At 43.9% G+C, this 19,100-nt stretch overlaps 1 protein-coding gene across 1 annotated transcript in view; it reads right to left on the bottom strand.

The window, feature by feature from the left end:
- myo16 (myosin XVI) overlaps positions 1 to 19,100 on the bottom strand; it is a 128,732-nt gene that overhangs the window by 90,041 nt on the left and 19,591 nt on the right. Inside the window, exons 2-4 of the mRNA XM_080412619.1 lie at positions 15,130 to 15,399; positions 1,231 to 1,301; positions 78 to 221 (exon numbers count right to left, since the gene is read on the bottom strand). Of these exons, the coding sequence (XP_080268745.1) occupies positions 78 to 221; positions 1,231 to 1,301; positions 15,130 to 15,364 (450 nt within the window). The 5' untranslated portion in view covers positions 15,365 to 15,399. The remainder of the gene's footprint in view (positions 1 to 77; positions 222 to 1,230; positions 1,302 to 15,129; positions 15,400 to 19,100) is intronic.

Here is a 19,100-nt window from a genome sequence, read left to right as displayed (position 1 = left end):
GTTTGTAACTCCGAGAGGGTACAAATGGACCTGGCACACTCTCAAATGAACCCAGAGGACTATGGTGCGTTTCTTACCAGCAGCAGAAGGAGGACCACGTCGGCGTGGTCGCACGCGCACGCCACATGAAGCGCTGTCCACAGGTCCTCGTCCTGCAGGTTGACGTTCAGGCCTCGCTCGATCAGAAGCTCCGCGGCAAACACGTTGTCGTGACGAGCGCACTGTGGGATGTGAGCAAAGAACGGTGTTTCAGCTCAACGTGCTACTAGCGGTTCTCAACTTGGTGTCCTGGGATCTGGGTGGATTTTACAGTGCAGATCGGGGTCCCGGAGATTTTTTGAAATGGTGGTCCGTGGCCTAATGCCTATCAGACTGGGGGTCCTTGAAACAAAAAACTTTGAGAAACACTGCTTTAGAATGCTGTGTGTGTGTGTGTGTGTGTGTGTGTGTGTGTGTGTGTGTGTGTGTGTGTGTGTGTGTGTGTGTGTGTGTGTGTGTGTGTGTGTGTGTGTGTGTGTGTGTGTGTGTGTGTTCATTATTCATTATTAAATACACACAGAGGAAATTTGTGGTTGAACAAGCATAGTGCAATAAATAAATGTAAGAGTAAAATGTACAGTACAGCTCCAAGAACTTAATTATAATATTGTCGCCATAGGGGTTGGGCTTGTGCAAGAATGTGCAAGAATATTCATCGTACTGTAATGCAGTAGGATCCCAGAGGGTAAATTACTCCTCTTCATTAATTGACCCAGAAGTGGCTTGCTCAGAGGGGGAGCAATTGGAGGATAAGTGTCTTGCTCAGGGGCACGTATAACCACATGACCCTATAGTGTCCCTATTCTGGGCATGTCATAATTGGCAAACATTCTGCAAACCATGTATAGACCCCTGGAGGACCCCGGTCGCCTAAGTACTGTATATAGGGTTGAAGTGGTTAACCAGTTGACACGAAGACCGGAGGATTCGAGGCTCGAACCAGGCAGGGACCGTCTCATTATTATTGCTTTTTTGTTTTGTAAAGCACTTTGAGCTGCATTTATGTCATGAAAGGTGCTATATAAATAAAGATGTTTTATTATTATCAAGAGAGAGAGAGAGAGAGAGAGAGAGAGAGAGAGAGAGAGAGAGAGAGAGAGAGAGAGAGAGAGAGAGAGAGAGAGAGTGTGTGTGTGTGTGTGTATGTGTGTGTGTGCATGTGTATGCTTGGTGTGTCCGTCTTTGTCTCACCAGGTGTAGCAGCGACCCTCCAGAAGAGATGGGTGTGTTGGGGTCGACACCCTCCTTCAGGAGACGCAACACTGTAACACAACACAAGGACACGTGGCTGTCATTTATACGCACCCTTGTGTTAACACCTTCTGCTGTATTTGACAACCAACAGGGTGCCCAGGGCATGGATGGACACACACACGCACGCACGCCAGCCGCGCATGCACCCACACACACACACACACACACAGCTGCCCACAAACAAACACGTATCAGATCTGCTGTGAGGGTTGTGTCCTCCGAGTGCCCTTGAGGAGTCAATATACAGTACTGTACATCTCAACACAACATTGTGTGGGTGTGTGTGTGTGTGTGTGTGTGTGTGTGTGTGTGTGTGTGTGTGTGTGTGTGTGTGTGTGTGTGTGTGTGTGTGTGTGTGCACGTGCGTGCGTGTGTGTGCTCCCTACTCCTTGCTCAAGTGGATACACACGCTCTGCTCACATCACATCACATCATCCTCACTCACACACTGACACAGATCTGCAGAAACATAAAGCATGATGCTCTACAGAGAAGGACCACACACACACATGCATGCACGCACCCACGCAAAGTCACGGCAGCGCTTGGATTGATACAAATACTCCATTATTACAAATTCAATAATTTATAGAATCTATACTGGGCTTGTGCCAAAAAGAGAGATGAGAGGGAGGGAGGGAGGGAGGGAGGGAAAGAAAGAGAGAGAGAGAGCGATAGAGAGAGCTATCTGGGTGCACAGACAGAGAGACGATGTGATGGAATAGAGGGAAGTGAAGCAGAGTGATGGCACCAGCACTGATAGCACTTGATGGATAGTGCTGGAGGACCCTGCGTACCAGCAAAACACCCTGTCTCACACTCACACACACACACACACACACACACACACACACACACACACACACACACACACACACACACACATTGATAGATTGAATATTTTATGAGACAGAAATGTAAAACAGCACGAGTACAGTCAAACACTTTGTCTAAAAGGATAACACCAAAAAAGTCATTGCAGTCTTGTTTCCTAGGTATTCAATTCATCAACATATAAAAAATCGCACCAAACATTCAATATCATCACAAATATAAAACACTATATGTACCGAGTAGGAAAACAAGGGGGTGGGGTGGAGGTAAAGAAAGGGGGGGGGGGGGTGGTCGCCTGTCTAAGGGTAAAGTGATAACTACCTCCCCCTTTGGCCTCCTGAAAGGTGACTTTTCAGGGCTGTTGTAAAGGAAACCAGTGAACCACATTTTTTAAGGGATGGGGTCAGGGCATTCCACACTTGGGTGGCAGCGCTGTAGAAGGAGAATTTACCCATTTATGTTCTATAGGTGGGTGTTACCAGATCGTTGTTTTACGCTCCCTCTAGTATCGTGGCTGTCACAAATGTTTTGGAAGTATTTAGTCAGATATTTAGCGGGTATTGAGGACATTGAGGGCAAGCAAACACACACACACACACGCACACGCACACGCGCACACGCACACGCACACGCACACGCACACGCACGCACACGCACACGCACACGCACGCATGCAGGTGCATACAGTATGCTAACATTTCCAAGCACAATGAAGCTGGCTGCGAGGACAGAAACCATAGTAATTACCATGGTGCAGTACACAGTAAAATCCACAGTGTTAATTTAACTGTGAGAGTGTAAAAATAAACACATAAGGGTCTCATGTACTCTGGTGAAGACCCCATGGGGATGTTTGACTTAAGTGGTCACCATCTGGCTAGATGTGTTTAATGACACCCCCCTCCCACCCTACCATCTCTCTCTCTCTCTCTACGCGCATGGGAGCGTGGAGAGAGACACACACACACACATATGGAGGACAACGTAAGGGCAAAAATACCAGAAACACCCAGATGAGCTTCCATACGCAGAATGCAGATGTGAGTTATATTCATTGGAGCATTCCAATGAATATAATTCACATCTGTCTTCCATATAGCCGATAGCCCGATACAGGTCAAGGTAGGCTTTAATCATCCATCCAGCTTTAATAGTCTCTTGTACAGTATGACACCACTAATGATATAAGACTATACTGTATAACAAACATGTGAGCATAGTGTATGGACAGTGTAGCACTATCCTTGCTACCAATCATTTTAGCAGGTGAAGCTGGTTAAACATATTTAAAGTACCTCTGTATGCTGCTTTGACAACTGAATTTCCCTCAGGGAATCAATAAAATGCATTGATTCCCTGATAAATATTTAATATTTCTCTTCTCTTCTTTTATGTTATCTTATCTTATCTTATCGTAAAAAAAAGTTGCATTGATTCATTCACTTCCTATACGAAGCTCCCTGCTTTTGCCTGATCCCACCATACGTTTATCATTAATGGGTACATAATGTAACTTATGTCACGATGAGCATACAATTGTCTACAGTACATGCATATATCATGTACTCTCTTCACACACTACATTCTCATAATGGCCCTCAGCACTTAATGGGTCTTAAATAGTTGAGGAGAAACAAAGTGGGCAACCTCAGGGTCACTCAACACAATTATCTCCTCAACTCAGGAACTCAAGGACTGTAAACCAGCAATTAAGACGGATCTAGAGTTCAACGTGTTACCAGGGAATACATAATGTCTGCCAAACTCAACAGCATTTGGCTGCTCAATTAGCGAATGCAAAAAATGGTGCAGCGAAATACTGAACTGCACAAGGCAGAGAATCCAGACATCTGAAGACAGAATTCAAACAGTGTGTTTTTTTTTCTTCTGCACAGAGTGTTTTGGACGGCCACTGGTCTGTCTGAACTCCCATCTGTTAGTGCCAGTTGGCGTTAGCCACTGAAGTTGACAGAGGGACCTGTCTGTGTTTTTTTATGGGACATTATTGAGCATGACTAAAGGGAGGCCAAAGGTCAAGTGCTATGTATTGACCCTCGGGGCAATAAAACCACAAAGAAGTGTGTCCAAGCAATACTGCCAATACGTAATCAATAGCGCTGTTGTACTACTGGTTGATGTGTGCTCTGTGTATCTGGTCCATACACAGTCAAATCCTATGGACCCATAAGGGGTTAAATTAACACGCAGGATTTTGCTGTTATGTGTCAACACTGTCCATTTATAATAATAATAATAGCTCAGATTTATGTAGTGCTTTTCTAAGTACTCAAAGTCGCTTTACTTAAAAGAAAATGTCCTATAATGAAGCAGCCATCATGCTTGAACATTAATGTGAATTAGTCTGTAGTATAAATCAATACAGTAAATTTAACTCTAAATGGTGTGTCTGTCCCAGGAGTTGGCAATAATGAAGACATGTCATCAAGTATCCCCAACCTGAGAATGGAATAAAATGGTGGCGATTACTTCAGCACAAAGTAGCATAATTATGTAACATATGTTGCTTAAAACTAACGGTTTTGGACATACACATTGTATTACAACCTAAGCTTTGCTGTTACATAACAATGTTATTCTCAATATTATGATAATAATACTTTGGAATGATGAAAAACTGGGTATGTCTGTGTTCTTCAAAGACCAGGCAGCTACAGTACATTGCATTATGCAACTATTATCACAGAAAGGGGAAGCCTGTTTGTAATCTCGCCTTTTTAGCCCGGCTAGCAGTGGAGCGCTAAGGATGACAATGTTGGTTGGTCCCTCTGGGCATCCTCCACTTTGGGAAACAAACAACATATCTCCAAAATTACCATGGAATTTGACATCTCACAATCTAAAAGATGGATTGCCATGAAAGTTGTTGAGTGCATTCGTGTTCCCTGGAAGATGTCCCCTGCTGATTTTGGTGATCCCATGGCCTTGCCTCTAGTGCCCCCTTCAGTGAATATACAATACTCTGTGTATTCCGTGCGCACGCACACACACACACACACACACACACACACACATGTCTTTTTCTTTTTGACTTCAGCACTTCACCCAAGTTTACTGGTGGATGAGCGGTGGTTTAGGCTACATGGTAGGCTACAAGTTCACAACGCATTGCATCCCAACAATTGTGAGCTTGTAGATCTGCTATTTTTTTAAATGTTTGAATGTTTCTGAAAATTGACAATAACATGCCCAAAATAGGGATGATGACAGGTTTAAAGTGGTTAAACTCAGATTAAAGGTAGGGTATGTGATATTTTTTGGGTATTTTCTTTTTTTTGTTAAAAAGGTTAAAGTACTATATTCTGATAGTAATCATTGCTATAGAGCGTTTGTTCGGTCACAGGGGTCTCTCCAAAACAGAATATAGTAGGGTAGGTGACAACAATTAAGCCAATCAGGAGAGAGCACCGAAAATGCATTTTCTGTTTAATAAAGAGCTGGAGAGACATGGGAGACTCCTTTTACTGAACAAGCACTCTATAGTAATGAGTACTATCAGAATATAGAGCTATTTAACACTTATTTTAAACAAAGTAAATCACTTACCCTACCTTTAAGTACTGCATCCGGTTTTAATCTGAAGTAAACGTCCTGTTGCTGCTGCTGGTCAGTTGTAGAATGTTTTACGACCGTCAAATGACTGTACGTTTGTCGAACGGTAAGACAATTTTCTGGCTATATGGTACATTAGCACTGTGAGTCCCTGCATATTAATTTAACTTTGAGAATGAGTGTATTGTAATAGGTCTGTTGCAGGATGTTACTAATGGGGAAAGGGAGAGTGGGTGAAAGCACAGCTAGCTGTCATTTTGTGGGAAACCGCAAAACAGCTGAGTTTCCATAGCAACCAGATGAGGAACCGGTAGTGAGAGAGAGAGCGTGCGCGTGCGCGCGCGCGAGAGAGAGAGAGAGAGAGAGAGAGAGAGAGAGATTTCCAAAAGTACAGACCACATCTTTCAGCACCCACAGCTATTAAAGGCTTCATCAAACAAACCAAAGACTTGACCAAAGGGATGATGACATCATGGCTCAGCATGTTCCAGCCAACCAAAAGATGACCATATAATTATTAACCCTGGACTTTTACCACTGCCAAACTGTAGCCCAACGAAAACCCTAAAAACCCTGATCTAGTCCATTACTAAACACTCAAGAGTACATGATTTTCACTAAAGGTGAGAGGGTAATTTAGCGTAGCAGTCGCTGCCATTTTTTTAAAAGCCTGGATTAAAGCCAACCAGGCTCCTGGTGGAACATAACCATAACACATTTAATTCTGTTCATAAAAATAATTGGAAAATGCAAAAAGGCGAAGGTACAAGACTGTTTACATATTTTAAGAATGAAGGAACTACTTCTCCCAAGAGCCATTGCGTATAGTGTTGTAAAATATTGTAGTTGACTGGTAGTAATTTTCAATGACGATTTGCATTTGTGTCTCCGGCTATGGGATCAAAGACGTAGAAACGCACTTGACATTCACGGGGGCGGGGGGGGGGGGGGGGGGGGGTGGGCGTCAGAGACGTCAACGGATGTAACACTCACCGGATGTTACAGCATTGTGGCTAGAGCAGTACCGGTATTTCTCTGTGATTTATACTTCTGGAAAGGTCTAGCATTACCCGTAAGGTAAGGTTCTTATGGTATATGTAGAGGCTAACACTCTCCTGGATGAAGAACGTGTGTCAAACGACCCCAAGAGAGCAGACAATATACGTAATGATAAGGTTGATAAGCTATATGGACTTTTATTAAGTCACCGTTTTCACGTTCTCCACATCTCCCACAGTCTCATTACAGTATATTCCACAACTTGGATCAAATCCATAGAATGTACCTTCCATGATAGCAGTATTTTCATTTTCTTCATTTCGCTAGAAACCATATTCTTTGTGTGCATGGGGCATGACTCGTGCCAAGGCATAGCACGGGGCGCATGATAGGGCCCTGACACTCTCACACTTAAATGCCTTTGTCTGGGCTCCTGTATCATCCATTCAGAGTCAGGAGAGGGCCTCGTCTCACCTGGCTGGCCCATGTTTCTGAAATGAACTTTTAGACTTTTTTTACTGTATGTTTACTTTATACTTTACACCAACGTGTCGCATCTCAAAGTGTTGTGAGCTTGTAGAATGGCTATTTTCGGCCTACCTCTGATGTGGAACAGATTTCACAGATCACAATGTAGCCTCGATGTTGTGACGCTGCTAAAAGAGGCACTTTTCATTTTTAAGATTGTGCTAATGACTACATGAGTGCTCTCTTCAATAAATCCAGCCCACGGTCTGAGTAAGACGAAATAATTGCTCATTTGTGTGAACGGGAGAGTGGAATGACTCCAAGGACTGCATAGAAATTGATGTATTTTTAATCCACTTTCTGGGTCGTAGAGATTTGGGAGTCATTTAACACTGCTCTTTAAGCTCCCCCCTGGGCATCTGAGACTTAATTGGAAACCTATTAAACATATAAGTAAAGGAATAAAACATTAAACAAAATTTGTAGTATCAAAATGTTTACAAATTCACATTACCTCTTTTTATTATTCTTAATACTGTACACCCCCCGTGCCCTTTAACATTATTCCATAAGGCCAAAAGACTTAATTTAACAACTTAGTATATATTAGTATAAATGAAGCCTAGTATACTGTTTACTAGGTCTAGGCTATATCTGAGAACCTGCTTCGCCTATAATAACATGACATAATGACTGAAAGTGTAGAAATATGGCGGCTTCCAGCACAAATCTATCGCATCTTTCCTCCCTGATGCCCCCATTGTTTATTTTTATTGAATTTTTCAGCTTTTTACCCCTTTTTCTCCCCAGTTTAGTCGTTATGCCAATTGAATCCTCCCCTCACACATTTCTGTGTGTTGTCACTGATGTGAGCCCCCACCGGGAATAGAGCCTCCGTCCTACCCCTCCCGCCCAACACTCCCTGCTGACAGGTGCCGCCCCAGCTGGACACAGACACACAGACTGCAGTGCTCTGTCTGTCTCATTTATCTCTAAAAGCCCTTGAATATGATGGAATATGATTAAGGATTACTGTGATTATGGTAAGCTCACATTTGATATCACACACACACCATACATGTAACTTTCACTAGCCCAAGAAAAGAAAAAAACGTTTTTTTCCCCCCAAAAAAATAAATACATTTTTTTTCTCAATTAATTGAAAATCGATCAATTTTATCTGGTAAATTAACGGAAATTAATCGATTCTAGATTCATTGTTAACATCCCTATTCTCTATTTATCTTCTATTCTCTCTCTCTCTTTCTCCAGTTTGAATTCATCTTCTAAGGGGATTCGGCTGAGTGTCGCAGTGTGACATGTTTTCCTCCACTGTGAACCACCCTCGGCGACTGGATCGATGCAGGGTGTTGATGACCAACTCTGGCTGTGACTGATAAATGAGAGCCAGCTAAATGTCTTGAGGGTCCGTGAGCAGGACACTGCTACAGCTTACTACAGTAGCAGAGAGTAATGTCCAATGGTCAACCGTGGAGGCTAGGGGGCTTTATCTAGCAGGTGCTTTCCAATCCAGACAGATGTCTTCTCTTCTGACGAGCCATATCGGGATATTGTTTCCTTCGAAAAACACGCTTCACAATGATACACTGGAGAGCTATTAGGGTGTAAAAATATAACTGTATATCATTTGGAGTGCCGTTCAATATAGTCTGCGAGAATCACATCTAATGCTCAGCAAAACCATGGGAAATGTCCTCCTCCCCACCCTACGGAGAAAACCCTCAGTGTTAACTCAAAGCGTCCATTTGAACACTATCTGAGTTTGATTAACACTGAGGATTTTACTGTGGCAGAGAGAACTGATGAGTCTCTGTGAGACCTTGTGGGCCGACTGCAAGGTGGATCTATGTGCTGCGGATCAATAAAAGGGGAGGATATCTAGAGGTGTGTGTGTGTGTGTGTGTGTGTGTGTGTGTGTGTGTGTGTGTGTGTGTGTGTGTGTGTGTGTGTGTGTGTGTGTGTGTGTGTGTGTGTGTGTGTGTGTGTGGAGTCAGGGGTTAATAGTGTCTCCCTCAAATAGATGAGGACCGACTTCGCTACCAGTCCCACATGTAATTACAACTCCCTCAAGTGACAGGATGTCTCAATCCCCACCACATGTAAACACAAGCAAACCAAAACAAACACCAGTTTTGACTCTACATGTATCATTGTGCTAGCATTCTGTAGGAAAGTTAATAAAGGTACAAGATGGTACCCAATCTGTATGGTACAGTATGCTAATACAATAATAGACTAGCACATATGCAGTAGGGATGTGTACAAGATGTCGATTTCAGCTAATTCCAATCCACCATCTTGGCATTTCCAGTTCCGAAAAGCAACCGGAAACAAATGCAATTGGGTGGAAGGACAGCGAGGGCTTGTCTTTACTCAAGTTGAACCAGTAGAAGCCCTAGAAGCATACTCTACTTTATCATAAAAGCCTTAATTTACAAAAATGTATATCATGATAATTGAAGGCAGACTTTAAATGTGAGATAGTGATTTTCCTTTGTTAAAATAAGTGTTAAATAGCTTTATATTCTGATAGTACTCATTGCTATAGAGTGTTTGTTCAGTAACAGGAGTCTCCAAATCTCTCCAGCTCTTTAGTAAACAGAACATTTCAGGCCGGGATACCAATTTTATCCTATCAGGAGAGAACTCACACAGGATACAGATTAAACAAGTGAAATTGGAAGTGATGAAACAAAATTGGAACTGGAACACTATCAAATTGAAGGCAGCAGATAAATGGGTACTCTCTCCTTATTGGCAGAAATTTCGCAACCCACCTGAAAATTTATTTTCTGTTTTTTAAAGAGCTGGAGAGACAGGGAGACCCCTGTTACTGAACAAACACTCTATAGCAATGATTACTATGGTGCTTTAACCTTTTAACAAAAAATATAAATGTTTTAACCCAAAAATACCCATACCCTACCTTTAAACTAGCGACTGAAAGCATGTGCATGTGCAAGTGTAAAGTCGCGTCAAGTCATCATTGACTCCAATGGAACATCAAATCTTTTGCAGTCGGAGGAGGGGAATCAGTGACACCCTCTAGGCCATTAATGAGAACTGCAGCGTTTTAATGACTTCCTTATTGGCTTCATCCAGAACCGGATGCTTGGCGCCTGGGGTGTGTCATTACTGTCATTCACCTCACCTGCGCATTAGTGTGTGAGCGAGCGAGAGAGAGAGAGAGAGAGAGCGGTGCAGCACATGTTTACAGTGCTTGTAAACATGTGCTACACATGTAGCTACTACGGACATTAAGTCACCTTTTCAAGAAAAAGAAGGCATGAAGTACAATGACACAAAGGTGATGCTAGATGAGATGTCATCTCCTGGCTGTTGGTGTTCCAGCCACTGTCTGATGTGTAGGCTCAGGTGGTGATAGTGTGATAAAACTAGCAGCACGACTGTGCACTCACTGTGATGTTAAAGCCAAATCATATACTGTTATGACTGTGTGTCGGAGATGTACACGCTCAAAACGCATCGCGTTGTGAGCTCACTGAGCTGAGCAGCAAGCTGAGCAGAAGCTACCTCTCCACCATAATGTGTCTTGGACCAAGGCCCCAATCTCTCACGAACCTAGGATCTAGTTTTTATTTGCAATATATCTGACTGTCTTTGTCAGGGATGTATACATTGACTTGTGTGGCAACTGAACCTCTGTCCTTCTAGTTGGGGGACAGTGTTTTAAACCAATACACCTAAGGGTATGATATTATGATCACATGATAACAGGATGAATAAAATCCCCATCTGGTCAGCAACTGTACACCAACTTCAATATTAGCTTTTTATAAGATTGTATAAATCATTCCTGTGGGCTCGGGGTCATCACTCCTATTGAGTTTGCTGGTAACCAGCAGCTCAATAAAAAACCCACAGACCCCAGAGTACAATGGTTCATACCCTTATTCAGTTGGACATGATGGGAATTGATTGTGAGGTGCACGAGTCTCGGGGGGAACAGCTGGTGCCGTTCCACTTGTGCCTCGCCTAGATGAAGTTAAGGGATGAGTTTGGGAAAAGCAATTTCGCCAAATGTCACGCCACATCCAAGCCGTGTGTTTGCATATGACAGATAGAGAGGGGAAATAATGTGTACACATCTCCGTTTCTTTAGGACGATATTCTCTCTCACCTTAACCCTTCTCTGCACTCTCAGACCTCTCTGGTTCAGCCTGAAATTGCCTTTCATTTCATTTCGTTTTCTGGCTCAGTTTCTTTCTTTACTATCATTTTCACCGTGCTGCTTTTCGTTTCTCTCTTCCAGCTTCTCTTTAATTCCATTCAACTTCGTCTGATTTCCTGCTCATAACAGATAAGCAAGACACTTGTGTGCATGTGTGTGTGTGTGTGTGTGTGTGTGTGTGTGTGTGTGTGTGTGCGTGTGTTTGTAAGACACTGAGAGAGAAAGAGATCTGGTTACCTGGATGCCTCGTCAGCTTTCTACTGTATCTCTGAATGGGATCTTGAAATCAGCTCCCCAAAAAACACCTAATTAGACATGCTGACAAAGGCTAACCGCATCCCTCACGCACGCACGTACGTGCGCGCACACACACACACACACACACACACACACACACACACACACACACACACACACACACACACACACACACACACACACACACACACAAAATAATTAATACCCAAGGTGAAGATGTGTTTTAATCCTTTTTGGTTTTCTCCAATCATTATTATTCGGGGAGGGGGTGGGGGTGGGGGACATGAAAAATGTAAAAGAAAAGTAATTAATTGAAGATCACGATGAAAGGAGTGCATGCTGTTAATTCAACAGATAACAGAACCCGTCAGCGACATTCAGCTGAGAGGTGCCTGGCGTCTTCACGCTGTTTGGACACAGTCTATCACGTCCATTTCATGGATTCACACTTCAAGGGAGATCAAGGAGATGAGGGCTTAAAGAGACGGTAGATGGTGGAAAAAGTAATCAACAATTCGTTGAGAGGGGTTTAATTCTGTTCATCATATCTAGTGCAGAGAAGCTGACTGAATCATTTGCAACAAAGCAAGGGGTCCCCACTCCCCAGGGGTGAAAAATAAGCATTTACACATTCACTCCCATCCTCAGTTGTTGACCTCATCTCCTCCAAATCAATGCCCAGAGGCCCCCAACATAGGGTACACATTATTTAATTCCTCTTCTCTTAAAATGACGGAAGATTCTGTGGTATAAAATTCCCCTGGGAACGGTGCATGCCCCACGAAAAAATGGCGGAAAAAAGCAACGTGGAGAGTGCGTACTGCAATGCAATGCCTCCAAAATCCCCCCAGTACCATTACTGGATGCTCAAACCGGCCTTGTTGGAAAGTAGCACATGCGGTTCTATGACTTCTACCAAGAATCAATTCAAAGCAGCTGAGCTGGCCTCACACAAGCCCCTCAGTGATGCATGTTGCAGCACAGCAGCTTCAGCAGAACAAGGCGGGCCACCGTGAGGTTAACATAACACTGTAGATCACAAAGCTTTCAAACAGTCAAATGATTCAATGATGACAGCCCCTGTATGCATCCATCTCACACTGTGTCTGAGAGGTCTAGCTCCAGTTTTTGCCTTGCACATCACTAAATGGACAGGAGATCATATGATGGCAGCCGGTCAAGTCCAGTGCCATCAGTCTGGTGCCAGCATGATGCCACGCTGAAGCCTGGGTGGTAATTGGGCATTAGGAGTAGGAGTAGCAGGATTGATTCATGCCCAGCCAAGGAACCCAGGTTTTCAGTCTGGCAGTTGCCTGGACACACCAGCTGCTCCCAACGATCCCAGCTGAACCTTCATTGAAGCCAAAGGGGAGGGGAGTAGCATGGCGACCCGTTATGGTGGGTCAGTACAGGGAGGCCTGACAGAATTGCACATGGACAGCTGGGAAAATGACAGGCAAACAGGTACACTTGTTGTGGTGCTGCTGGGGCAGTTACCTTTTTACGTTTTACTTTTAAAAAGAAATATATGATGTATAATGAAATTCACCAGAAAAAGTAATATATTATATTGATATTATCATAAAACATTTTGTGTAAAGTAATTACCTATATTAGTAGTTATTGTCCCACCAGAGTACATTTTATGATACTACATACTGTGTGTAAAATAGAGATCATCAGCACATAAACTGAAGCATTTGATGACATTTTTTGTGAGAGGCTGTAAAAGATAAGATGAATGAAGTCCAGGCTGAATTTGGCCTGAATTCCCCTATAACATACAGTAGAACCGCAATAGGTATCGATCACTAAACAACAATATTGTTCACCCTTCACTTAAAGAATTATCATCTGCTCCGATCTGTGCACAGCTTTGAGTTGTAGATCTAGCGTGCTGTTTTTAGCCATGGAGAGTGACTTCTTGTTTATAGCTTGCATAAAACCCATAGACTTTACTACCTTAATGTTTCCCCTTTCTTCTTGGCTTAATCATATGGAATAAAGCAAAAATAAAATCTTGTGACTGAACCATTTTTTTGTTAGGCCAAGTCCCAATCTGTGATTTGTGAAACAGCGTGAAAAGGGCCCGTTTACGAAACAATGAACACAGCACGTTGTAAAATAATGCCGTTATTATATGCCGGTATTATCATTCTAAACCTACGTTATATGTTCTACATACAAAGAAATCACAGATCGAGACTTTAACCTTTGCTTTTATGAAATATCCCAGACCTTTCAAGGTTTTAAGGAAGATGCTGCTGAACATGTATTCCATTGCTAGTTTGACCACAACAATACTCTTTCATCTTAAAATATCTGCGACGTGTTGTGAGTAGATGGACTATTTTCGGTTCATGGCATGCTTCCATAGAAGACATGCTGCCTTCTATGGAATCCAAATGACTGAAATGAACTTTAATCCATGCTTAATCAATATAGTGGCATTATTTCCATGAAGATAAACTAATTAATTAATTATTGGGTTTGTTCATTACTCTATTTACTCTATTTTGGAAAATGTACTTAAAATCTCAAAGCAAGTTCATGGTTTCGTGAGTAGAATTACAACTAATGCATTGAATGGCTCCGTTAACCATAAAAGCAATATTATGTAACTTGTTACAAATGTAGTGTATTTTCCCTCTCCCAACACTGCTCTGCCTGTTAGGTGACATGAGAAACGGGTGGTTGTGGTAAGATTAATGTCCCATAAGGGTAAAAACATTCCCCTATGTCCTGTGAGTATCTGATCCATACATCATTAAAAGAAAAAATAAGTGTATGCGTGTGAGTATGGTCTTAATGGGAGCTGGTCTGCAGCCCTGCTTCTATCCAAGCCTGAGGGCAAACTGTATGATTTACTATCAGTCTGAGAAAAGCTCTCTCTCATTCTGCCATGAGGGCCTCAAATAGCCCCTTGCAAATTAAGTACATGTATATCCTTGGTTTTTCTAACCCTTGTGAGGACATAAAAAAGAAGAAGGACGTTTAGGCACGCACTTAGAATAGCTGGGTACAGCAACTAGCTGAACCACTGTAAAGGTTACAGGTTACTATTCTGTCATGCATGGCTCTTTTTTTACACTACTTCTGTCTGTCTGCTAACTGTTACATCTGAGACTCCAGACCAGCTTTGACTCCTGTCTGTTGTGACAATTCTCCAAACCAAATAGCCAGTCCTCAATTTCACCACATCCATTTGCCCCATTTGCCCTTTAAGAGCTACTGTACTTATTGGCACGCACGCACGCACGCACGCACGCACGCACGCACGCACGCACGCACGCACGCACGCACGCACACACACACACACACACACACACACACACACACACACACACACACACACACACACACACACACACACACACACACACACACACACACACACACACACACACACACACACACACACACACACACACACACACACACACACAAAATTGTAGACACAACATGCACCATACATACACACAAGATACACAAACCTTCTTTGTCATCGTGGCGGATGATGGCGTCCTGAATGATGTCGGCCAGGCTGAAGCGAATGCGGTGCTTCTTGCGGTGGCTGGGCGGGGCGCGGGCCTTGACTCCGCCCTGCTGCCGCTGCAGACTCTTCTCCCTCTCGTAGTACGCCCTGAGCTGGTCACAGCGCATCCGCCTCACCAGCCTCTGTCGCTGGCCAATGGGGAGAGACTCCAGCAGGCACTGGTCTATCTCCATGTTCTGACGAAAGACGTTACATAGTTGGAAACAACCTGCAGACACAGAGACAGACAAGGAAAACGAGAGAGGTAGCAGGTGGTTAAAAAACAAATCTTGACATGCTCCTCCATATTTACAGTATGTATATGCTACTGTACACCTAGAATACTGTAAGTATGTATCAGGGGTTGACACTAAGGTCTCAGAGGCACTTGCCTGTCAGGCAAGTGCAAGTCATGTTCCACGTGCCCACAGGTCATGCCCACTTGCCCGAAAAGTAAATTGTCCATTATAAAATGATAGGTCAAATTTGAATTACCGTTCATTTTAACACTTATTTCTTCTTGCATGCTTGAAACGTTTCCTTGCTCAGCCTGTTCCAGTTTAAACAGGAATGAACAATCAAGTCAAATACACACAGAAGTAAATACTACACGAGAGAGAGAGAGAGAGAGAGAGAGAGAGAGAGAGAGAGAGAGAGAGAGAGAGAGAGAGAGACAGAGAGAGACAGAGAGAGACAGAGAGAGAGAGAGAGAGAGAGAGAGAGAGAGAGAGCGCTCTGACCATGTTCAAGTGTTTATAGACAGATATCTCGTCTTGTGTATATAGAAAACTTAGACGGTTGCGTCCCCACTCAAACGCGCTCGCAAAGCAAATTCCACATGCCCGAAAGTTTTATTTATTTGCCACGGGCAGTTGGGTAACCGTTAGTGTCAACCCCTGCGCTGTATGTACTGTATATACTGTGTGTGTGTGTGTGTGTGTGTGTGTGTGTGTGTGTGTGTGTGTGTGTGTGTGTGTGTGTGTGTGTGTGTGTGTGTGTGTGTGTGTGTGTTTGTGTGTTTGTGTGTGTGTGTGTGTGTGTGTGCGTGTGTGCATGCATGCGTGTGTGCGTGTATATATATATATATATATATATATATATATATATATATACATGCTGTATATACTCAGTCACTCACGGTGACAGTTCAGCACATGTTGGCACTTAAGCTTTGATTTGATTTTGACAACCCCAAGGGTCACCTTGGGGTTGTCCGTTATCAACCTCTTTGCCCTTTTATCACTCCACTCAACCAGGGCAAATAAAGGTTGAGGAAGTGTGTATATATACTACAGCACTGGATCCATGACATAAATAATGCAATACAGCCACTAAAAAGGTCTGTGTGCATGACTGCATGTAAGAGTTACAGAAAGTGACAGATTTACTTAAGCAAGAGAAACCACTGCAGACCATAGTTGTTTATTCAAACACTGCGTGATACTGAGCTGGAAGGACAAAGCCCAGATCATAGAATACACTAGCACTGTCAGTTTCACCTCCAGGCAAATGTGTGCGTGTGCGTGTGCGCGCGTGCGTAAATGTGTGTGTTTGCGTACTAGTGCGTCTGTTTGGCGCTTGTCATGTTTAGAGTGGAGTGTATTTGCTGCGTCTGTCGAACCCAGGGGCGTGTTGAGAAAGGCATCAGTGTGTTTTGTACGTTTGTCGTGCCCACATTCTCCTGACTCTGCATAATCTCTCTTGGTGGAACTGAGCCAACCAGAGCTCATCGCTAGGCAGCAGCCAAGCTTATTATGATCTGCCCGAGTGGTGAGCTATTGCTTCTGCAGTGACGGTGCTCTGTGCAGGCACTCACCGACTGCATTTAACTGAAATCACCAGACAAAAGAACTAGACAAAAAAAAAGCTTACCAGTAATACACAAGGTAGCATTTAGACCAAAATAAATAAATAAAATAAAACATTTGCTCAGAGCTAGGGGTTTCACCTGCCGTAGCAGCTGTATGTTCAGTAGGTAGAGTACTCTGTGTGTGTGTGTGTGTGTGTGTGTGTGTGTGTGTGTGTGTGTGTGTGTGTGTGTGTGTGTGTGTGTGTGTGTGTGTGTGTGTGTGTGTGTGTGTGTGTGTGTGTGTGTGTGCGTGCGTGTGCGTGCGTATGCATTCTGTAATGAGCATGCGGTGTAAGACAGCAGCGATTATTTGACTAATTCAGGTCACCCACAGGAGAGGGGGAGGGAGGGGCTTTGCAGATAAATTGGGAGACTTGGAAGTGTTTTTTTTTCATCCATTCCTCTCTCCCTCCTCCGACAACATTGTATCTTTTTTTCGTTTGTTCATTAAAGTCACATATATCGGTCCTTAATTTCCCCCTCTTTCCTTTGACCCTTCCTTATTTTATTTCTCCTCTCTCCGCATCTCCACTGATAAGGACACTCTCCATCTCTCTCTCTCTGTCGGTGTTGGGTGTGATTCATCAGTCAGCTAGTCAGTTCTAAGCCTGTGTCTGCAGTATGGCTTTGGTGTTCTAGACTCTTTCCTATCATAACCACCACCACCCCTTTAATGTCCCTCCCTCTCCCTGTTTTCCCACAAGTGTTCCCACAAGAAGCAAGAACTTGTTCTAGTTTCTTTGTGTAAGGACGTCTCGAGAGCACCCCCTTGATCCCTTCGACAGACTCAACTCTCACACTGCTCTTCCATCAAACCATGGAGAGAAAAAAAAACAGCAGACACAATGAAAGCACACACTACCTTTTCAACACAGCCTGGTAACAGACATGTCTGTGTGGCAGATAATATGGTGTTTATGTGTCTAGTTTAAACAGTGCGTTTTCCCCATCTGCAGCGGCCAGCGTGTGCTTAGGGGCGAGATCCCTTATCTGACTGAAACACAACTACTGTATGTGAGGCTGATGAATGAAACCCAAGCATCTGTAAGGATTTTTTTTTGCATGAGATAGACATCTACACACAGACACTCATCTAACACCTATCCTGCCCGCACAATAGGCCAGTACCATCTGGCTGGTTTGGAAATGCAAAAGGGGCTATTATTTGTGTGTGTGTCTTTCAGACAAGGCAGGCCCCATTAGAATACTGCTCACGCCAGGTGGCCTCAGACATGTTTCAGTTGAGTTTGGGGCAAACTGGGTGTGGGCTGCGCGCGCGGCCGCGCGCTGCTGCAGCGCGCACACACACACACACACACACACACACACACACACACACACACACACACACACACACACACACACACACACACACACACACACACACACTCCCAGCCTCTGTCTGTTCTAATGTTGTGCTACTCCATCTCTCTGTGCTGCAATTTCATTCTTGCCTTCTTAATTCCTCCTGGCTTCTCCCACCTCTTTGCATATTTATCTTCTCCTCTCCTATCATATGCTCCTATCCTCACTCCTATCCTCTACCATACTTTCCTTTACTCTCCTCCCCTCTCCTCTCGTCTCGTCTCGTCTCGTCTCGCCTCGTCTCCTCACCTCACCTCTCCACTCCGTCCCCTTCAATGCCCTCTCCTCCGCTCTCCTCATATCCCCTCTCCTCTCATCCCCTCCCCATCCCTTCTCCTCTCCTCTCCTCCTACTTCTCTGCTGTATGATTCAGTGTCTGGGATGCGGCAGAGCTCAGTTCAGATTAGAGAGAGCTTTCAGAGAGGCTGGTGTATGCTAAGCTGCTCCGCTCACATTCAGAGAGAACCAATCAGCCGGAGGCGTCAGTCTGCAGCAGCCCCCGTGCGAACCTCCAACACCCCTGGAGCAACAATGCTAATGTAGAACATGCAACTCAAACACATGCACACAGTCACCCATAACCACTGTACGGGCGTGCATGCACAATACGGACATGTGTGTGCGGGCGCATGCATGGCACCCACAAAGTCGAGACTATCTGGCCTGTCAGTTTCTAGAGCCAGGCAGCTGGGCGAGTGTGTCAAAGCACCTTAGAG

Source organism: Gymnoscopelus braueri (genome assembly GCF_963280865.1).
Source record: "Gymnoscopelus braueri genome assembly, chromosome: 18".
Lineage (NCBI taxonomy): Eukaryota > Metazoa > Chordata > Actinopteri > Myctophiformes > Myctophidae > Gymnoscopelus > Gymnoscopelus braueri.
The sequence above is the reverse complement of the archived record's forward strand: the minus strand, read 5'-3'. Positions and strand labels throughout refer to the sequence as shown.